General features: G+C 35.4%; 1 protein-coding gene across 1 annotated transcript in view; it reads left to right on the top strand.

Moving 5' to 3' along the window:
• Window positions 1-18,470, top strand: part of ATRNL1 (attractin like 1) — a 432,492-nt gene extending 414,022 nt beyond the window's left edge. The window contains exon 29 of the mRNA XM_088528590.1: window positions 17,046-18,470. Within this exon, the coding sequence (XP_088384716.1) occupies window positions 17,046-17,170 (125 nt within the window). The 3' untranslated portion in view covers window positions 17,171-18,470. The remainder of the gene's footprint in view (window positions 1-17,045) is intronic.
• The last annotated feature ends 464 nt before the right edge of the window (window positions 18,471-18,934 follow it).

Here is an 18,934-nt window from a genome sequence, read left to right as displayed (position 1 = left end):
TTCCTCCTATGCCCATGTCATACCTTTTCTGTTGAATGTGTTTATCCGTTTGGGGCAAAACACATCCTTGCTTTGTTATTAAAGCTCTGTACAAATTAGTATGTCTAGGTATATATTTCCAAGTAACAATGCAAGTTTAATTCTTTCATTGTGTTGTTCACAGACATTCACACAGATTCTTATTTCTATTTAACTAATGCTGCAGAGCCGTGTGCTGGTCAGAAAGCTGTATTATAATTAAGTAGCAAATTATTATTTTTTCTCGTGTGTTCAGTGAGCTGGTTTTGCAGATCGTTCAGCTCAATTCATTATGATCAAATGGAGAAGCATTTGTTTCAATAAGATTTTAATCTCTAAGGCTATCTTTTGCATCAGTGGCTTTTCATTGTTAATTGCTTTCTTGTCCTCCATTAACGTGTATTTGTTCTTGCAACTGTTTCATCAAAACTAAGGTTCCTTGTCCATGATATTTCACTGCAGAACACATACAAATTTTGAAGATACTTATTCTTCCTATCTAGGTAGCATAACTAGTGTTGCCCTTTTAATCCAGCAGTGTCTTTTTATGTATTTTTCTTCCTTGATGCTTTTGAAAACTGTATAGAATCACCTCCCAAAGGAATTTTAGAAAATGTCCTAAATTTAATCCCAGATCCATCAGAAATATAGTCTTATTATGTTGTGGTACCAATTAAAAACACTAAGATTTTTAGTCTGGAATGGATGTTTGTGAGAGAATTCCTATTGATATTAATGATTAAAAAAGATAGGCCCTGAGTACAAGCCAAGTATTCTATAGTCATCTCACTGTAAATGATATTCATGGTAACTTTTTCTGAACCTCCTGCTACGTTATACCCCAGAAAGAGCATGGAAAGCATGGATTTCAAACAATTGTAAATATGCCCCCATTTTTTACATATTGAAATAATAAAATGAGTGGGTAAGTTGAAATGATTCTCTTCCTTTTCAGAAATCAATTGGATGTGAATTTATTATTTTAGCACAGCTTGTCGACAGAGAACATACAGAAGGAATTCAGTAATGAAAAGCATTTGGGGGATTTGACAGGTCTTGGCTGAAATGAAGTCCTATGAGACCAGTATTTGGAGGCAGAGGTGAAAGTAAAAACTGGTTTACCTGAAGATCTCTGTATATAGAATCTAAATTTTCAAGGGAAACTGCCTGCCAGTGTCAAGATTTATCTTTTGACACATCCAGCCCAAAATCTATCAAAATCTGAAAACTTTTTTATTATTATTATTGTAACTACTGTATGTGTGTATTTCTCTACAAAAGTTTATTGGACCAGGTCCTGAAAGTTTGTCAGAAAATTTTGTTTTAATGTTATAATCTGTTCAAAATCAGAAATCACTTTTACCAAGATATTCTCTGCTTAATTCTAAGCATGCTATTTGTAAAGAAAACTAATTCTGATATAACAAGTAACCAGCATTGGCATGTGCATTTTATAGGTTATTTGCGTATTAATTTTCACAATAATTTGGTCCACTTCTCTATGAAAAAAATATTTTTATTAATGTATTCTTTACACCTCTGCAGATCTATGAAATATTTATACTGCCAGTTTTTAAAGGAAATAGTGCATTTTGCTTCTGTTGGAACAGCAAGGCGGGCATAGATAGGCATGAATGAAGTAGACTCTGTTCTTTCTTGTACATCGTTAATACAGCTGTTTACAAAGGTCTGCTTGGTAGTAGCTGTGTAACAGGATGTCAGAAATGTAATTTGAAGAGTCTGAACTACACAGCATAACTCAGAGCTGACAGGGATTTGCAGAACTTTTATTGCTTGGTAGGGTATTGCAGAAAAGAAAAATCCAGGTAAATTTTCATTTTCTGCTTGACTTTGAAAGTCTGTGGGCTAAGGAGATCTTTGAGTATGTTTCTTTTAACATGAAAATTTAAGCACAGAGAAAAATAAGATTGTGAGCTTATTGAGGCAGTGGTAATTTATTGCATTCAACACAGTGAGCCTTGTATCCCTGACTGGGGCTGATAGAGGTTACAGGCAGATGTGTGAGTAAGAATAATAACAATTGCATTGAAGAAGAAAATGAAATTCTGTCATACTATGGTGAAGAAGTATTCTAGTTGTATATGCTGAAATACATAGCATACATAGAATGGAGTTTTTAATAATTTTAAGTAATATTTGTAAGTGTATCTCACTATTGAAATCTGTGAGCTAGAAGTAACTGTGTTCCAGAAATTCTTCCCTGCTCATCCAGAGCCTGCACAAATTATACCAGTAAGAAATAATCTTGTCTTGGGGTCATGTTCATATATCTTTGGAAATAAGATTACTGTTTATGTATTTATATAAAAGGGCAGTATTTACTGGCTCAAAAAATTCAGCCGGATATTCTTAGGGTACTAAGAGCCAAACCTGAAGCTTTGAGAGCTGTCACACAATGTAGCCTGGTGAAGTACCATATTCATCCTGAATTGTGCAAACAAGAGGTTACTTGCATTTGAAAATTGTGCAAACAAGAGGTTACTTGCATTTGAAAATACAGGCAACAAGGCATGTTAACTACTCTGTTATCACCAAAATGTTTTATGCTAGCTTTTGAAAACATAATGTATAAGTAAAATACATATTAAAAAAAGAAAAAGTGCATAACCTCCTATCAGAGGTTAGAGTTGCCATAGCATTCAGCTAGAGTTATAATATAAACATAAAATAACATAACATAAAAATAAAAAGTATAATCTACAGATCTATAGCAAGAAGTGGCAGATGAACTGCATTTAAAACAAATGTTTTTTCATGAAAATAATGTGACATTTATTTCCCATATTAAAAATTCAAATCAAGTGTTTAATGTCTCCTACACGTCAGCTCTTTCTCCAGTTCGGGGACTGATGCAGTTTTGCCCATAGTCATTTGGGGATTGCTTTTCCATCCACTTTGATCATGCTGTGCTTCTGCAATATTCCCACTAGTTATTCTGAGAACACTGATAACAGAATCTTATTTTATCTGCCTAAGAAAGTGGTGAATCGTATGGGGGGCTCTCAAATAAAACTGTGGGTGAGTAAAAATAAACAAACAAAAACTCTGCTTTTTTGCACCATTAATGTAAATGTTGATATTTATGAGAATTTAACCAAAACTCTCAAAAAATTGTAGCATAACATATAGGATGGATAGCTAGTATCAAGTCTTTTCTTTCCTACATAAAGGAAAACATTTATCATTCCTGTAACACAAGGGAAAGAAAAAATGCCAATTCACAAACAAAACCTCTCTTGATTTAATATTGTTGTTTTGTCCCCCGCGATCCTAGAATGATAAATATTGTACCTTCTTTTGTCAGTACCAGAAACACTTTCATATGTGGAAGAAAGGCTCATTCATTATATTCATATTGTTTTTTTTCCTGATTGTTTTTCCAAGCTGTTTCAATATACTTTGCACTGGTGATACTGTGTCAGCTTTCTTGAGCCTTTCTCCAACACTCCGCAAATGTCCCTATGCCATTTCATTTTTATTTATTTTTCCTTTTATTATTATTATTTATATTTTCAAGGCTTTCAAAGGCCTCTGTGTGGCTTGGAGCCTCATTGTGTCGAGAGGTGTACAAATGTGTACCTAATCTAATATACCAACACTGGAATTGTTCAGTATTTTACTACTGGGCTCATCTCTTATCTTCATATCTGAACCCCAAAAGAGGGCCTAGTACACACTGATTTTGTAAATAAAAGTTCTGAAATACAAATTGAAAGAACTAGTGTTTAAAAAAAGAAATATGCAAAACTTCAACTTGTTTAAGTCGGGATTTCAGTACCTGGGGCAGATTTCTCCTACCTAGTCTAATGCCTCTTTATGTGCTCATATATGGTTAAGCATTTGTTTCACTAAAGGATCTTTAATGTCTGGATCTGATGGAACTGCTGATGTGGAATAGAAGAGGCAAGTTTCAGAGCAATAGGCTGATTTTATTTGAAAAAGGAGAGGAGAAAAGAGTAGGAAGCCAGATGGAAATGGAAAGACTGCATCCCAACTTCATCCTAGACGGAGCACACAGTTCTCTAAATTAATGAACACATACACCTTAAGGCTAGTGCTTTGGCCTTGGAGCACAGCAATGAAGTACTTCACTGTAAAAATTGTTTGGTCCTTTAAGGAATTCCTGCTACTAGTTCTCTTCCCCTTGAAGTTTTTCTTGATGGATTTGGAGAGGACTTAATAAAACACATTGCCTCAGCCGCTGCAGGTCTTCATGCACATGTCTGACACCGGCAGAGAGAATAGATGGAGCTGTGAGGGCATCCCACTGGAATTGTGCAATTTCCATCCCTTTTGCAGCATGAGTAGTGAAAGTACAGCTAAATACATCAGAGAGGAAAAATGGCATTAAAATGTGCACTCGTTAGCACTCAGCTTTTAATAAAATCGTGAAGGAGAAATGTTTTTCTTAAAGCACACATAGTGCTCAAATCTTGAAATGAAGTAAGTAATATGGAGATTGAGGGATTAAGTAGATATTGTGAATAAAGAAATAATTAGATCAGAGTTGAAATGTAACAGTTATCTTTATCACTCTTTGTTATAATGAAGATGTGTATTTATCCTGGAAAAAAAAATGCCCACTAAAGTGAGAAGTCAGAGAAAGGATAAATAATATAAATAATTATTAAGATGCTTGTGGCTTTTAAAAACTGCTGTACCACCATCTCCTTGGACTATCACAATTCAAAGAGATAAAAGTATATGGAGGAGGAATTAAAAAAGTCTTAGTAACTATCTTCAAGTTGATAAAGAGAATTCCTGATTATTGGAAGTCTAGTTGGAGTAACAAGTGCTTGGTAAGGTTATTGGCAGTTAAGCAGTCTGGAGACTTACTGGAACTAGAAGAAGCAAAAATAAGAATGGAAATTAGAGGGCTATTTGAAGGAAAGGCAATAATAAATAATATAGGAAGAAAAGCCTGGAATCCTATATATTCCATTGTCATTATATGAAATGTGCGTCCAGACAAGACAGAACAAATAAAAACCAACCCATGTGTTCACACATCTGAATATTAGCCTTGAGGCATTTTAGATTAAGTCCCTCTCTTCTCTGACCCTTGCACTTTTGAGGATAATACTTTTTATTATGGAATATCACATATTACCAAATCCCATTCCCACTACTTTTTTTTTCCCCTTACCTTTTAAGACAGAAATCATAAAATCTGATGGCCCATCTGTTAGAAGCAAGGTGCAGCTTGCCACTGATTACCCAGCATTTCCATTCTTTGCACCCAGGCTTGCAGCAAGCTTTTGGTGAGCTGCTTCTAAGCAGAGAACTTGCTTTTCATTATCACTTTCTCCCCTATTCTGTATGAAAATCAACATTTGCTTAAAGCTACTTCAGAGTCTCAAGTGTACGGTGTCTAATGGTATTGCTTAAAGAGTTTTATATTTTATCTTTTATAACTTAGGATAATTATTTATGGCTGCAAATCATAATATAGCAGCATTATGAGAAACAGAATGTTGGATGGCACTGCAAGGGGAAGAGCAGATTCAGGGTTTATTACATCATTATAATATAGAAGGCACTTTCAGAAAGCAACTTAAATTGTAGCAGTTCTCAGAAGCTGGCATAGTAGAAAACAGATTTCATTCACAACACACTCTTGTGTCATTGGTACTGTGTATACAGCCATTAAAGTATAATTGAAATACAGAAAATCAGGAAATGAGAGAGAATTGACAAGATTTTCACATGTGATCAAACAGCATATGGGAAAACATAGAGTGGGGGAAAGGTCAGCGATTAAATAGCATATAGAAGACAGTATCATTTTTGCTTTTATAAAACAGATGGGAGATTTGGTAAAATTGCAGTGAGGGAATTCTAATGTGCTGAAGGTGGTTTCTCCTTCATCACATAGTAGAAAGTATTCTGAAAATGTGGAAGCAAATATAATCCTGAAAAGTACCATGCAGTACCTGGCATGGTACTTTATATAGTACTTTACTTTTAAATACAATTGTTGTAAAGAAAAATGCAAAGAATTGCTCTAAATGTTGTCTGCTGTCACAGAATCAAAGGACCATTCGGGCACTGGAATACTCTGAGCAAAGAGTATCTCTTGCCACATGATCTTCTCCCTGGTTCGATTTTTGCCGTTTTACTCCCAAGACTAGTGTCAGGGAAGCGCTGCTCAGATAGGTCTCTGGTTCCTGAAGGTTTGTTTTGTCTTGAGGACATCTGGGAGCTGACTTTGCTGGGAAATCAAGCACCTAAGAAATTCTGGTTTGCATCCTTCACCTGTGACTTTCAAATCTGCCAAGCAGTAAGAGTCAGTTCAATCATGAGAGATTTTACCTTGTTCTTTTGATAAAATAGTCGCCCATCCCACAAACTGAGACACCAAATCTGATCCCAAGACTGACACAGTTCAGTGCTCTTATAGCTCTTATCTTACAGATGCAGCTCCTAAAGGCAGAAAGAGCTCCTTGTTCTGCACTGGCATGTGAGCACACATAGAGCTATGCCATGAATCACATCTCATTGTGACTTTAGCTACTGTCAGTTGTGATTTTTTAACTTTTTTCCAGAATAGGAAGCTTACCTAGGGTATTTAATATATTTTCAGCCATATATACTCCTGTTATTTAGCATCTCTTAAGATTTAAGGCATTGACTCTACCTGCTTGAGTTCCATAAACAGAAACCATGTTCTGCTTCTGTAACTTTTGTCGATATTTATCTGTCCTGTCTGTGCAGGACCAACTCTGTGTAGCCAGTTAAGAACACACTGTGTCTGAAATGGTGAATATTTGGGATATTGACAGCATTCACCGAGTTTTTTGGACCTGGTTCATCTGTGTCATTTTGCTTATCATAGTATAGCAGATTCAGTGTAATATGGAGAATTCAAAAACTAAATAAATGCACATGTTATAACTATTCTCTTTCAGTGCTGAGCGGGAGTCTGATAGAGCCATTTGTATAAAATCTTTGTTCTTTCTTAAGAATTAAAATTAAGAAAGGCTCTTCAGCCTTTAACCATTTTTTTTCTGCTAGAATTAATAAAAGTCAATGTTCTGTATAGACTTATGTCAGCTTTGCTAATGGACCCACCCCAATAGTGAGAGCAGAGTTTTTCGGGTTTTTTTTTCTGTTTTCTCAGGCTTTAATAGGTACTGAAACTATAAGTAGCCATATGTTAGACTTGCTGGGGACACTGAGGATGTCATTGCAGTAATATTTCAAAGTATGGGAGAAAATTCTGGGCATGCTTTCTATCCCGTTGACTTAAATCTGTGTTACACTCCCAAGATCGTTTGTTTTGCCAGAGCGACTGCTGGCTACGTAGCTAGGGCTGTACTGAATGTCTAATTGTGGAAATCAGCAGAATACTGAGGAACTGGCATTGCTATTTGGCCAAAACCAAATTACAAGCCAAAATATGGATACAGCTATGATATATTGCAGAAGTATGTTGCAGATGAAAAACAATTCCAGTACCTAGTCAGCCTTGGAGAGTAAAACTTTTAAGTTAAAATACATTATGGAAAAGTACTGTAGATAGAATATCTATTTCTGATTAAGCTAGAGTTGCATTGAAGTTCTGATGCGCTGTAATAGTTCGTTTGCGTGAACATATTCATCACTTTCTGGTTTAAATACAACTGTTGACAGTGGGAAAAAAAAATCCTGCAAAATAAAGGTGCAAAAGTGAGAAACAGCAACTTCTTTTGAGCTAATCTCTGATCTTCTCCCGTAAAAGCGAAAGGCAGAGTAAGTAGTGCTGTGTTACCGCCATGGGGACAGAATAGGTCCCTGTTGGGCCCTTCAAGCGATTGTCTTTAAGGTTCTATGTTTTGTTTTGAGCAGAAAAGAGGTTTATTATGAAAGACGTAAAATGCATAGTAGAGGAACAGCAGCGAAGGGAATAAAGAAAATGTAAGAGTACCAAAGCTACAAATCTAACAGGATTAGTTATCACCAGGATGGAACTTTAGGGAGGTATTCACACAGACTAGATTTCACCTCCTGAGGTCAATCCCTCTAGATTTTCTCTAGAGACAGGAGAAGATCTCCTTTAAATCACTTGCAGAGGCAAGAGATCTCTCTCCAGAGAGGAACTAGCCTGTGTGAGTACTGTTCCCCATGTCTCCCTATGTCTCTGAGTTGTGCTCCTGACTGCTAAGCTGCACTTGCACCTTCTGCCTTTCTCCTATTTCTTTATCCGCACATACACATACCTACATGAGCAGTTATTCTGGTTGTTTAATTCTGTCAGAATATGCATATGTATTTATATATACACATAGAAAAATCTGAGTGCAGTTGCATCCCTTTACAGCTACAGCTGAAGGACATCACATACTGTGGAAGTTACCAGATACATTTTCTTGTCTTTTTTTGCAGCATGGAGTCAAAAAGCAAACTTTGTGGCATAGTACCTTTAATTTATTAATAACGAAAAGAAAGGATAGCTTAGCACTGTATTACTGGAGTGTCTGGCCCACACTGATTATCAGAGTGATAGATCTCTGTCTAACAGATGTTCTTCCCGCTCCCAGTGTTTAGTATCATATCACTTTCATTTTTATCACAGTGGTTGAAGTGTTCAGCCTATAAGAGTGTATTTGGGTAAAAATCTTTTAAAATGTTATATCTGAAGCTCTAAGATTCACAGAAGTTTACAGTAGTCCCATCTCCACTTTCCTGCAGGATCCCATTAAAAGGAGATTACAGAGAGTAAAGACAAGGAATAAAATAATATTGTACAAGTAATCTCATGTCTACTGATCTGGAGGAGACAACCGAAACCCTAATGTATCTAATTACTATGGATAAGTTCATAAACTGTCCCAAATAGGTCACAGCTGTGATTTTGGCTTCTAAGCAAAACAATTTGTAACTCTATTTGTAGTTACCCAGGTATAACTAAAAGTAAGTGATAATAGTGATTCTTCAGTACTGCAAGTAGAATTTTCTCTTACAGAAATGGTATACAAGATCAAATTAGATTCTGGCATGATTAATGTATCTCACCAAACTCTTGCGGAGCAGCAAATGAGTTTTATAGTGATTTTCCTGAAAACAAATTAAACTGCTGCACAACATTGCAAGAATAGAGATGTTTTTCATAACATATGGATAAATGACTTGATGGAAAGGTGTTGTAATCAAACTGAAAATTTAATAGTTTGTGTGAAAAAATACAAATGTTTCAAATATTACCATCTATTATAGAAATCTGTGTAATTACTTGCATTTTAACACATGAAATGTAATATGGAGTGGGAGTGCACCAAGGAATTAAACTGTATGAGTTTTGCACAAATTCTAAATAGGTTATTCATATTAGTTGTTTTAATACTCATCACTTTAAAACATAAAATTATTTTCCTAATAATTAAAAATAACTTTTTTTTTTTTTGTATGAATTACAGGTGTTCGGTTGATAGCTTACTGGAAATGTTATATGTCCTATAAAATTTGAAAATTTTAACATGTTTTGCTATCGATAACCTGTTTGAGACTCCAACTTTATATTCAAGAAAGGCAGAATAGCAGATGTGTCATTACATTGAAAATTAATACAGTAATTACTTGTTACTTATTTTTAATGTAAAAGTAAAAACCTTAGCACTCAAAACTGTCATATTATACAAAATAAGCATGTTGAAAAAGGTACTGCAATAGGTAAAGATTCTTTCTGTAACTTTCATTTTTGGTCCACTGTACAAAAATTACTATAATGGAATAAAATGATGGCCTAACGGAAGAGATTACTTGCTTGTAACTAGTGCCAAAGTTAAATACCTCAGATAAAAATACCAAGCAGCTTTAATTCTCCTAACTCTGCTATCTTGTGGGAAGAATATATTTCCTGACAAAACATGATGACTTTATTAATTGAAATTTACAGTACAATACATAACTATTGCAGCTTTAGGAGCTATTACTAATCTAATCTAAATTTAAACATTCCCCAAGCCTATTTTAATATCTAAAGTGAGTCAGTAAGAGGTTTGAGAAGAATATTTATCTTCAGGCCCACCAGTCACCAGTCTACTGTAATTCTTTTTTTTTTTCAGTCTTGGAGTCAGTCATATGCTTAATATCACTGTAAAAATCTGCATTAAGATTCTCAGGAAGCTCCACAGCACAAAGTCAAAGATATAAAAAAAATACACCTGACAATCTTGTTTAACTGCCACAGCTTATGGTGTGCTTTCCTTTTTGTTTTTTTTTTCACTTTCTTTCTTTCTTTTTCTTTTTTTTTTTTTTTTTGACAGTTCTTTGCCTCAGAGATCCCAGGGAAGTGTGTGTAGTTCAATTTCTTGTTTTCTTTGTAGTAAATGAGTGTATGGGACTTCAGTGACAGTCTGTCTTCTATATAGGATTTGGGTTACCCATCACCAACAGGTTAGGTTACCCAAAGCCTCATCCACAGAGCAGTTTTGTATAATTCAGTTTTCTTTTCCATAAGAGTATCCCTTTCTTTGCATTCAAATACAATATTGCATATTTATCCAGATAATCTACTTCGAAGTCACTGCTAAAGACCTATGAAGAAGGTTTGAAAATCTCTAAACAGTGTTCTAGAGATCACTAGTTTCTGTTTCTAGACAGAAAAAGTCTTCCCTGTAAACCTTTCCCACTGTTTTTCCTGGAGTGAATGACCCCACTGCCCGTGCTATCCCCGTGGTCTTGCCTGAGCATAGTCTTGGATCGTGATTCTTTTGCTTCTGCCACTGCAAAACAAAAGCCCTGGCACATGCACTTACTTCTGAGTTAGTGCCACATTAAACAAATGTTCTCTTAACCACCTTTATTTCAGACCATTTTCCTGACTAGTTGGTTTTATCACAGAAATAATTTTTAATGACTTCACACACTTCCTTTTTCAATTGCCTCAAATACCATTATTCATCTTCAAGACCCTTCACGACTTATCATTGCCTGCCTGTCATCCCTTATGCCATTTCAAAGGAGAAGTCACCCTGGTCAGCCATTACTGCAGGCTTCCTCGTCTGCTTGTTAAATAAGCACATTTCTGTTCCCTTGGTTGCTGCCTTCCCTCATTGGGTCCTTTGAACATTTCTAACATTTGGATGCTACAGTCCTGCTAAGTGTGATAATGTCCTATTAGCTGCTTTTAAAAATAATCAATATAGTCTGCGCTTCCTGTGCTCCAGCATGGCGTGAGTTCAGAAAAGAAGGTGGAAGAAAAAAAAGTTTCAGTTAATCAATTTTTGACTGCGCCAGTCACAATCTGCAGCCACAGTGTCTTTAGCACCTCGCTACGTCCCTTTTTCAGTGTTGAATTTGTTCCTGTTGCTGAATGGGCAAGAGGTTCCCAAGTGCTTGGAGAACTGGGCCAAACTGGTGCAGATTAGACTACTAGGAGGTGCTCTTGAGTGCTGTTTTCACTAGAGGACCAAGTAGTTTAAAGGCATCAATCAGTAAAGGCACCAGACGTTGTACAGGCCTGGATTGCAGACTAAACTAGTGATATCTCACACTAAAATGGAAAGGAAAACTGCCTGGCCCTATACAAAAATCACTACAGGCCCCCTCAGCACAAATATTTCACAAAAATATGTAAGGCCATTTCCTTTTCAAAATGAGAAAAATTGAGAAAGCCTGAACATTTTGTAAAAGATCCTTTATTGTATAGTCTGCATTCCCCACAAACTGACAGCAAGTAATTTATAAGTCTATTCTGGGAATAAGATTTCTTAGCCCTGTATAGATAGATGTTATTACTAAATACCAAGGGTATGCTAGTTACATTATGAAAACAGATACAAAGAAGTGTGACGTCTCCTCTCTATTTGTGTGTAGCTATTTAATTCCAAAATATCATTATTTAGCTTATTATTATTATGCTTTAAGCTCTGTCTTGTATTTTACTTATTTAATTACGTTATATGCATAAGAAAAGAAAAGCACCTCCTGGTCTCCTGGCTGTCTTCCCATCTAACAAAATGTTTTCACTGAAAAAAAAAAAAGATTAGGTTACTTGCCCAAAGTAGTTTCCTAGCTAGTTTACGTTGTTTAATATATCCTTTTCATACTAAGAGCAGTGTTGGCTTAAAATATACGTCCATGCACCAAACAGGAAGAGAGGCCTGTAAAAAGACTTCATGATTGCGACTTTGTGCTGTCATCTTGTCATTTTTAATTCTAATTCAAATCAAAAACCTCTTGAATATGAAAGATTATGTTTGCACTTTCTCTTTTTGGCAGTTGCTTATGGCTGTTCTACTTTGTAATGAAGTCCTTTATGTCTGGATATTGTCTGGGCACACCTGGTAGATCAGGATGCTCAGATGCAGGCACAGGATTCAGCCGCCCCATGACTTTGCAATGAACTTGGCTCTGTTGTGAGACCGCTCACACAGAGCAGCCACTGTGTGTTGCTTCTGGCCATGTACAGTATTGAACTTCCAATGACTCCCATTTTTCTTCTGGAAAGCAGACACTTGAATTTCAGGTTTGTACCTGGTTAGGAGAAGGCTTTGTGACTCATAATTTTGGATCTTAAATTCTGGTTCCATTTTGTCTGCCTCTTGGATTTGTCAAACAGCTTTCTGGACATTTCAGTTATGAAAATTAATCATGAGTCAGTCCATTTTCCTCTATTTGAAAAGTGGCTGATTTAAGAGAAAGCAGGAGAAGTAATGTGAAGTATGAGAGAATCTTGAAAATTTTACCAAGCATCTAGGTGAAATAAGAATATTCCCTATGCAATACCTCCTGGTAAGTAGGAGAATCCTGGGTATTCAGGAACACTTGTCTAATGACCTTTTTCAAAGACATATTCCTCTGCCGTTGTAGCCACTATAGCTACTGTATAAGTTTCCATTCAAGAATAAATGTGTGCTGGCCTGAGGTGTATCAACAAATTTTGAACTGCATGTGCTCTGTTTCATCAGATTAAAAGACAGCATTTTTTACCATGGCATTTTGGTATATAAATGTATTGTTAACATGCACACACAAGCACACAATTTACACTGTGGATCTGTAAAAAACTATTTTTCAAACTACTTAGATCCATTTGTATGTATATTATTGTCCATTTTGTATAATGAAAAATCTTTGAATAACGTATCTTTATGGTAAAAGGACTCTGTCCACTGTTAGTTGACGTCCTCTAATGGTAGCGAGTCTTTATAGAAACAAGTGGAAGTGACAGAAATATTGCTGGGTACTGAAGGGTGAAGCTGTTACTTTAATAGTAGTGCAGCCTGCCCATGTGCCCAGTTTTTGTTGTTGTTGTTGTTGTTTGTTTGTTAGCTTGTTTGCTTGTATGTTTGTTTTTCTTTAAGTCTATTTGTATGGAAGCTGTCATTTGATTTTCTTTGCTTCAGGTCACCCTAAGCAATGATAGTAATTTTAGTAAAACTATCAAACAAATTGAATTCTTCTACGTGAGTTCAGGTAATTTTACTGTCTTAAGCATTTTTAATGTTCTGATTCCAGATAATAGTGCAAACATGTAGGATTCAGTCAAATGAAGACATCTATCCAAATGTTATCTCTGAATAATACGTATTTAAATTGAAAAAAAAATATTTCCAGTTACCTATTTAACTGTGAATCTCAGGACATCCTTTGTTCCCTTAATTTTAACAAAAGGAGGAGTGAGAACTCAATTCATTTCTCATCAAAATGAACAATAGGAGAGGAAAAAAGACTTTAAATAGGCAAGAGCACATGAGACTAACTTTTTCAATGTTAGGGTTTTTCTACTTGGAGAGATAGTGCAGCCTTACATCAGTTCAAATGTGGCTGTATACAATCAGAGAAAAAACGTTTAAACATCCCAGCATGGGTATTTCCATTTAAATCTGATTACAGTGAAATAAAACTGTGGCTATTAAAGGTTTAGAAGAACTACAAATACAAGCAGTAAAAGAAGACAGTTAGTAAATGAGGTAGTAAAACATTTCAGCAGGGCAAACAGTTTATAGCACTCAGCCTTCCTGTAGCAGCCTGTGCTATTCACTGCAGACCCGTGCAGTGTTCCCTGAACTGCACTTAAACCTGCAATTAACCTTTCACGCCTAATGAAGCTGTTTTGCTGGAAAATTAAAATATATAGTACTGCTTGTTTTTACAGAGACTGGGAGGAGAGCATCTCAAAATGAATGACTTCTTCAGATGCTTTTGTTCAAATGCAGAGTTAAAGTGCTGTTTGTGTATAAATCGGAAATGCACTTTTTGAGGCAATCTCATTTGATGTGCCTGATTTTATTCCTGTACTTATTAATTGTTTTGCATAATTGTAAAAAAAAAGAAAAAAAAAATCAAAAAATTCACACACCAGTAATTTTATGATTAGGCAGTTGCTTCCTGAGAATAAACTATTACCATTTAACTTCCATTAGGAAAGACAATAGTTCTGCTCAAGATAACCACATTCATATTGCTTTCTCTGGTGTGCTTCTCATTGTGGAAGGCAATTATCTCTTACAAAAATATACTTTCCACATACACATTTAACTGGGCTCACTTAATGATCTTTCCATACATATCCATAAAACAAGCTAGAGATTGTTTTAGCTGCACAGAACTAGGTCAGGTTATTTCTATTTAGTAGAAAAGCAAACTAGACTTAAAAATAGGTCTGGGTCTGCAACTAGGCCTGAATATCCAGATTGTTAGAGGTGACCCATTGGTTCTCCATGTGGGAGGCACACTGATTCCACTTTTCCTTACGGATGCCTTACTCAAGAGTCAGAAACGAGCGGAGATCGTGCACTGGTTTGGCAAATAACCATTTAAATGGCAACATTCAGGGAAGACAGGTAAATGAAATAAGCAATGGCAATAGATATCGAGTACTATGGGATTTACAATTCCAATGTTAATGGCGATAAACACACTGAGATTTGTTGTCTAGTAATGAAATTACAAAATAAAGGTGAAAGGTGAAACTACAAAATAAAAATCCTTTTTTAAATGAATACTTAAGCACAGCATTTTTTATCAAATCTTCTGTTGTGTTTTGATGTCAGTTCTGCTTGCCTGCAGTGTTTGTGCATCAGCTTGACTTGGTAAATGAAATTCCTCTAGACCGCCAGTCTGAAATAATGAATTGGTCCCCTAGTTAATTGTATTGCTTTGATAACAAGACACTATGCTGGGCTTATAGAACATAAGAAATGAATTTCATCAGATGATTTGTGTGACGTTTTGAAAAATGATCTTCTAGAGTGACCCAATTTTAATGGAACTCTAACAGCATGTCAGCATGTCCCAGTATACAGCATTAGAGTTGAAGGAAAATGTTCTTCCTTTGTATTAATTGTTATGTAAAGTAGGGTTAGCATTATGCATTCAAATATATTTTTAAAATATCTTAAAAAAAAGGAAAATCTTTTTTATGTGTTCCATTTAGCATGCTTCAACCTAGGAGAATCATATGTAGCCAGGTATCAAAATGCTGTCTAGTTTTTATGCTTGGATTTGCTAATATGAGATACTGCTGACATTTGAAAGGTGTTTCAAAGATCCCTTTTAATTTCATTTATTAAATCCAATTCAAGAAATCTCTAGCTAATACCAGGGAATATATATGTAAGAAAAAAAAAAGACCTAATTAATGTTGCTTCTTACAAATCCTGAAGTGCAGCAATGATAACTGTACTTAGTGGTTTACAGCATAGTGCTGTGCATTTTCAAAGAGCTCTATTTGTGTTTATTAATTCTTGCAGTGAGGTAGAAAAGATAAGGTTACAATTTGTATTAGCACAGAATTTCCAGGATGGTGGAAACTTGAACCTTATCAGACAATATATAATATGTTCAAGAAGAAGCCTGTAGAAACACACATAATTAAAAAATATTTTTACTAAGTTTTGTGTTAAATAAGTGTTGCAATGAGGGAATGCATGAAAAATAGGCATTGCCTAAGTTGGATTTTGAACAGGAGAAAGTGAGTTTGATATTGGCTTAAGAAATACACAGTGTTTCTTAAACATAGTGAAATGTATTTTATAAGATTTCACTCTGGAGTAGCATTGTAATTGGTAAGAGACTGAGATGGATTGGGGTGTTTGGAGAACCGGTAGCATCTTTGCCTATACTGTTGGTGTATGCAGACATGTTTTTGCAGATATGGCCCTCATGGTTTCTTTGCAGTCATGATGGAGTAGAGCATTTGGATGATGTGAACAGTCGTAATCAGTTTCTTTACAACATCATCTGTGTGAGTTTACAGGTCATTCAAAAAGAACTGCTTTGGGTTAGGCATACTGTCAATCACAACATTTTAATTCGAAAGTCAGTAATTTCTAGCAAATATACAATAACAAGCAAATGGAAGAGGTTTAGATTACTCATTTCTTTTGCATGCCTATTCACATTCTCTGTAATACTCTTGTCAAGTTTATAACAGGTAATGAAATATCAACAGCTTAACCAGAATTTGGAAAAGAGAAGAGTTTTGGTGAGTTGTCGATGTTTAGAGTTTATACAGGACAGCACTATCACATTTCACTGTTTCTGGAGTGTTTGCCCATCTCTTTTATTCATGACAAATACTAATCTTTGCATTTTGAAGTTAGGAGAGCATATATGTTGCACAGAGAAATATTCAAGGATGTAATTTTTTCTTAACTGTGGTATCTATTTCTCTTTCATTTCCTGACTTGATAGCTTCATCCCCTCCTAAATGCAATGTACAAGCATTTAATACAAGAAAATCTGTATCACAGAGAGTTCCTTATCCACCAGAAGATGGTGATAAGCAGATGTGAAGCTAAGGTCACACGCCTGATCAATAAAGAGATTGAAACGGAACTGAATTCTCCTAATTCCTTGTCTAGTGTCTTAACTGCACATTTTTTCTTTCTCCATTTCTTCACTGTTATCAGGTAGAATTTCAGAAAGTGAGAACTTGTCATCTATCTCGGAAATAAAGCTGATGATTTTTGGGAAAGTATGAAAACTGGACATGAAAGGAACCATCGCACTGCTATGGAAGTGTTCTCAGAAAAAAAAAAAGTGCCTTAAATTTTGTTTTTCCTTTATTTATCTTACAGGTCTTGCAATTGCAAGTGCACTGATAGACATTTCACAACAGAAGCCTGCGGACTGTAAAGATAAGTGTTCAGGAGTCAGAAATCGAAAACATCACCTTTCAACACGTCAAGGAACTTGTGTCTGAGATCCAAAAACTGCAATTGTATATTCTGTAATGTTTTCTTTTTAAATGGCTTCCATTGAAAGCTATACTACAGCCTCAGTTTTTATGGAGGCAATCCTATGAATGAACGTCCGAGGTATGTGCTCTGTTCTAGTCTCGCTAGCAGCCTACTCTACCCCAAAGCAGAACTAACTTATGGTGGGTATGAGCATATTTAATGAGCTTTAATAAAATGAGTGGATTCTGATATCAGCAAAATATGAAATAAAATGCCTAATATGCTTAATCCTGAACATACCAGAGCAGGGAAAATCCTTGAATACAACTAGGAAAAACTGTACATTGTTTTGTAATGTAGAAGGAAATTGTATAACTGAAAATTAAGCAAATTCCAGGAAACTAAAGGACATTTTTGTATAGCATAATGTAATAATGAGAATTGTACAGTTCTTTCCTTGTAATCAGCATTAAGATTATCTTTTCAGTAAGTGGGAACTAAAGAGGATCATTTGGATTTAGGTGTTCTTTTATCATTACTCAAATAGGTAGGCAGCTTTTGAATTTAGTAGGTAAGTACAGCTGAGAACACCACACCATATTTAAATGATCATTTCATATAAAAGCTTGATTTGGGCATTTCATATTCTTTTTTTTTTATGTTGCGAAGGGCTCAGAAATATAATCTGAGCTACAGCATAATGATGGGTGGGTTTTCATATTTCTATTCATAAGTTTTTTTTTTTTAATTCTGAATGAGATATTTTACAAAGAGTGCATGTCAGTCTTCTATGCCAGCTAACTCATTATCAGAATTGATTGAGCATGGCAAAGCCTCTTCAGCAATCAAGTTTGCTGTTTCTCCCAAAGCCGTCTCCAAGACAGCAAGTCTAAGGAGAGTTTAACTTACTCTGCAGTAAAATACTTGCTCCCACTTCAATATTGAAATTTTCTAATATCTGTAAATTCTCCTGACCTCTAAGTAGAAGAAATGAATCCCAATCAACACTTTGACCCCTTTTTAATAATAAGGTATCATTTTCTGATGGTGTTTTTCCCCCAGCTGCAGAGCTTCATCTTAGCTTCACTGTCTCATCAGTTAAGGAACTATTGTGTATACCAAAAAAGAAATAAATAAGTATTAAAAATCCAAGCTGCTTCCAACAATGGTTCTCAAATCCAGTTGGGAACTCACACAACCAGTACTCAGCAACAAAAAGCAGATGAAAGAGTTTCCTTTCTATTGGAGATTAGTCTTGCAAGCTTTTGGGGGCTTGGTCACCACAGCAGAAAATCTAGCCTTTACAGGACTTCGGTCTTTTTATTTACTCACAATTCATGAACATATGAAAGAGAATTCTAAGGGGTAGGTAGCAGACATGTCATGTTCTAATTTATGCATTACAAATTGACAGCAGTATAATATCAAACCAGTAGTTTTGTAAGATCTTGTTGAAAGTGTAGTTTCTCAGCTCCAAATTTGCCACTATACTAGTGCAGGAGAGTGATACAGAGGTATAAATGCCTCATGTAATGACAAACTTTTGGTAAATATGAAAGATATAAAAAGATATTTGATGTTTACTACTATATCTGTATTTTTCATTTGCTTTTTATTTCAGGAAGATGATGGATTTTACTGTTTATAGTTGACTACATAGTTACTTGCATGCCATGGTGGTGCAGTAGCAGTAATAAAGCCCTGTTGTGAGTTGTGTTTATTTCGTAATGCCATTCATACATAGAAGTACTCAGTTTAATTTGGATGAGGACTAAATGTAAAAAATA

This window comes from Tinamus guttatus, unplaced genomic scaffold (genome assembly GCF_059628265.1).
Source record: "Tinamus guttatus ecotype Peru unplaced genomic scaffold, ASM5962826v1 Tinamus_guttatus_pri_ptg000314l, whole genome shotgun sequence".
NCBI lineage: Eukaryota > Metazoa > Chordata > Aves > Tinamiformes > Tinamidae > Tinamus > Tinamus guttatus.
Note: the sequence above shows the minus strand (reverse complement) of the source record. Positions and strands in the feature narration are given on the sequence as shown.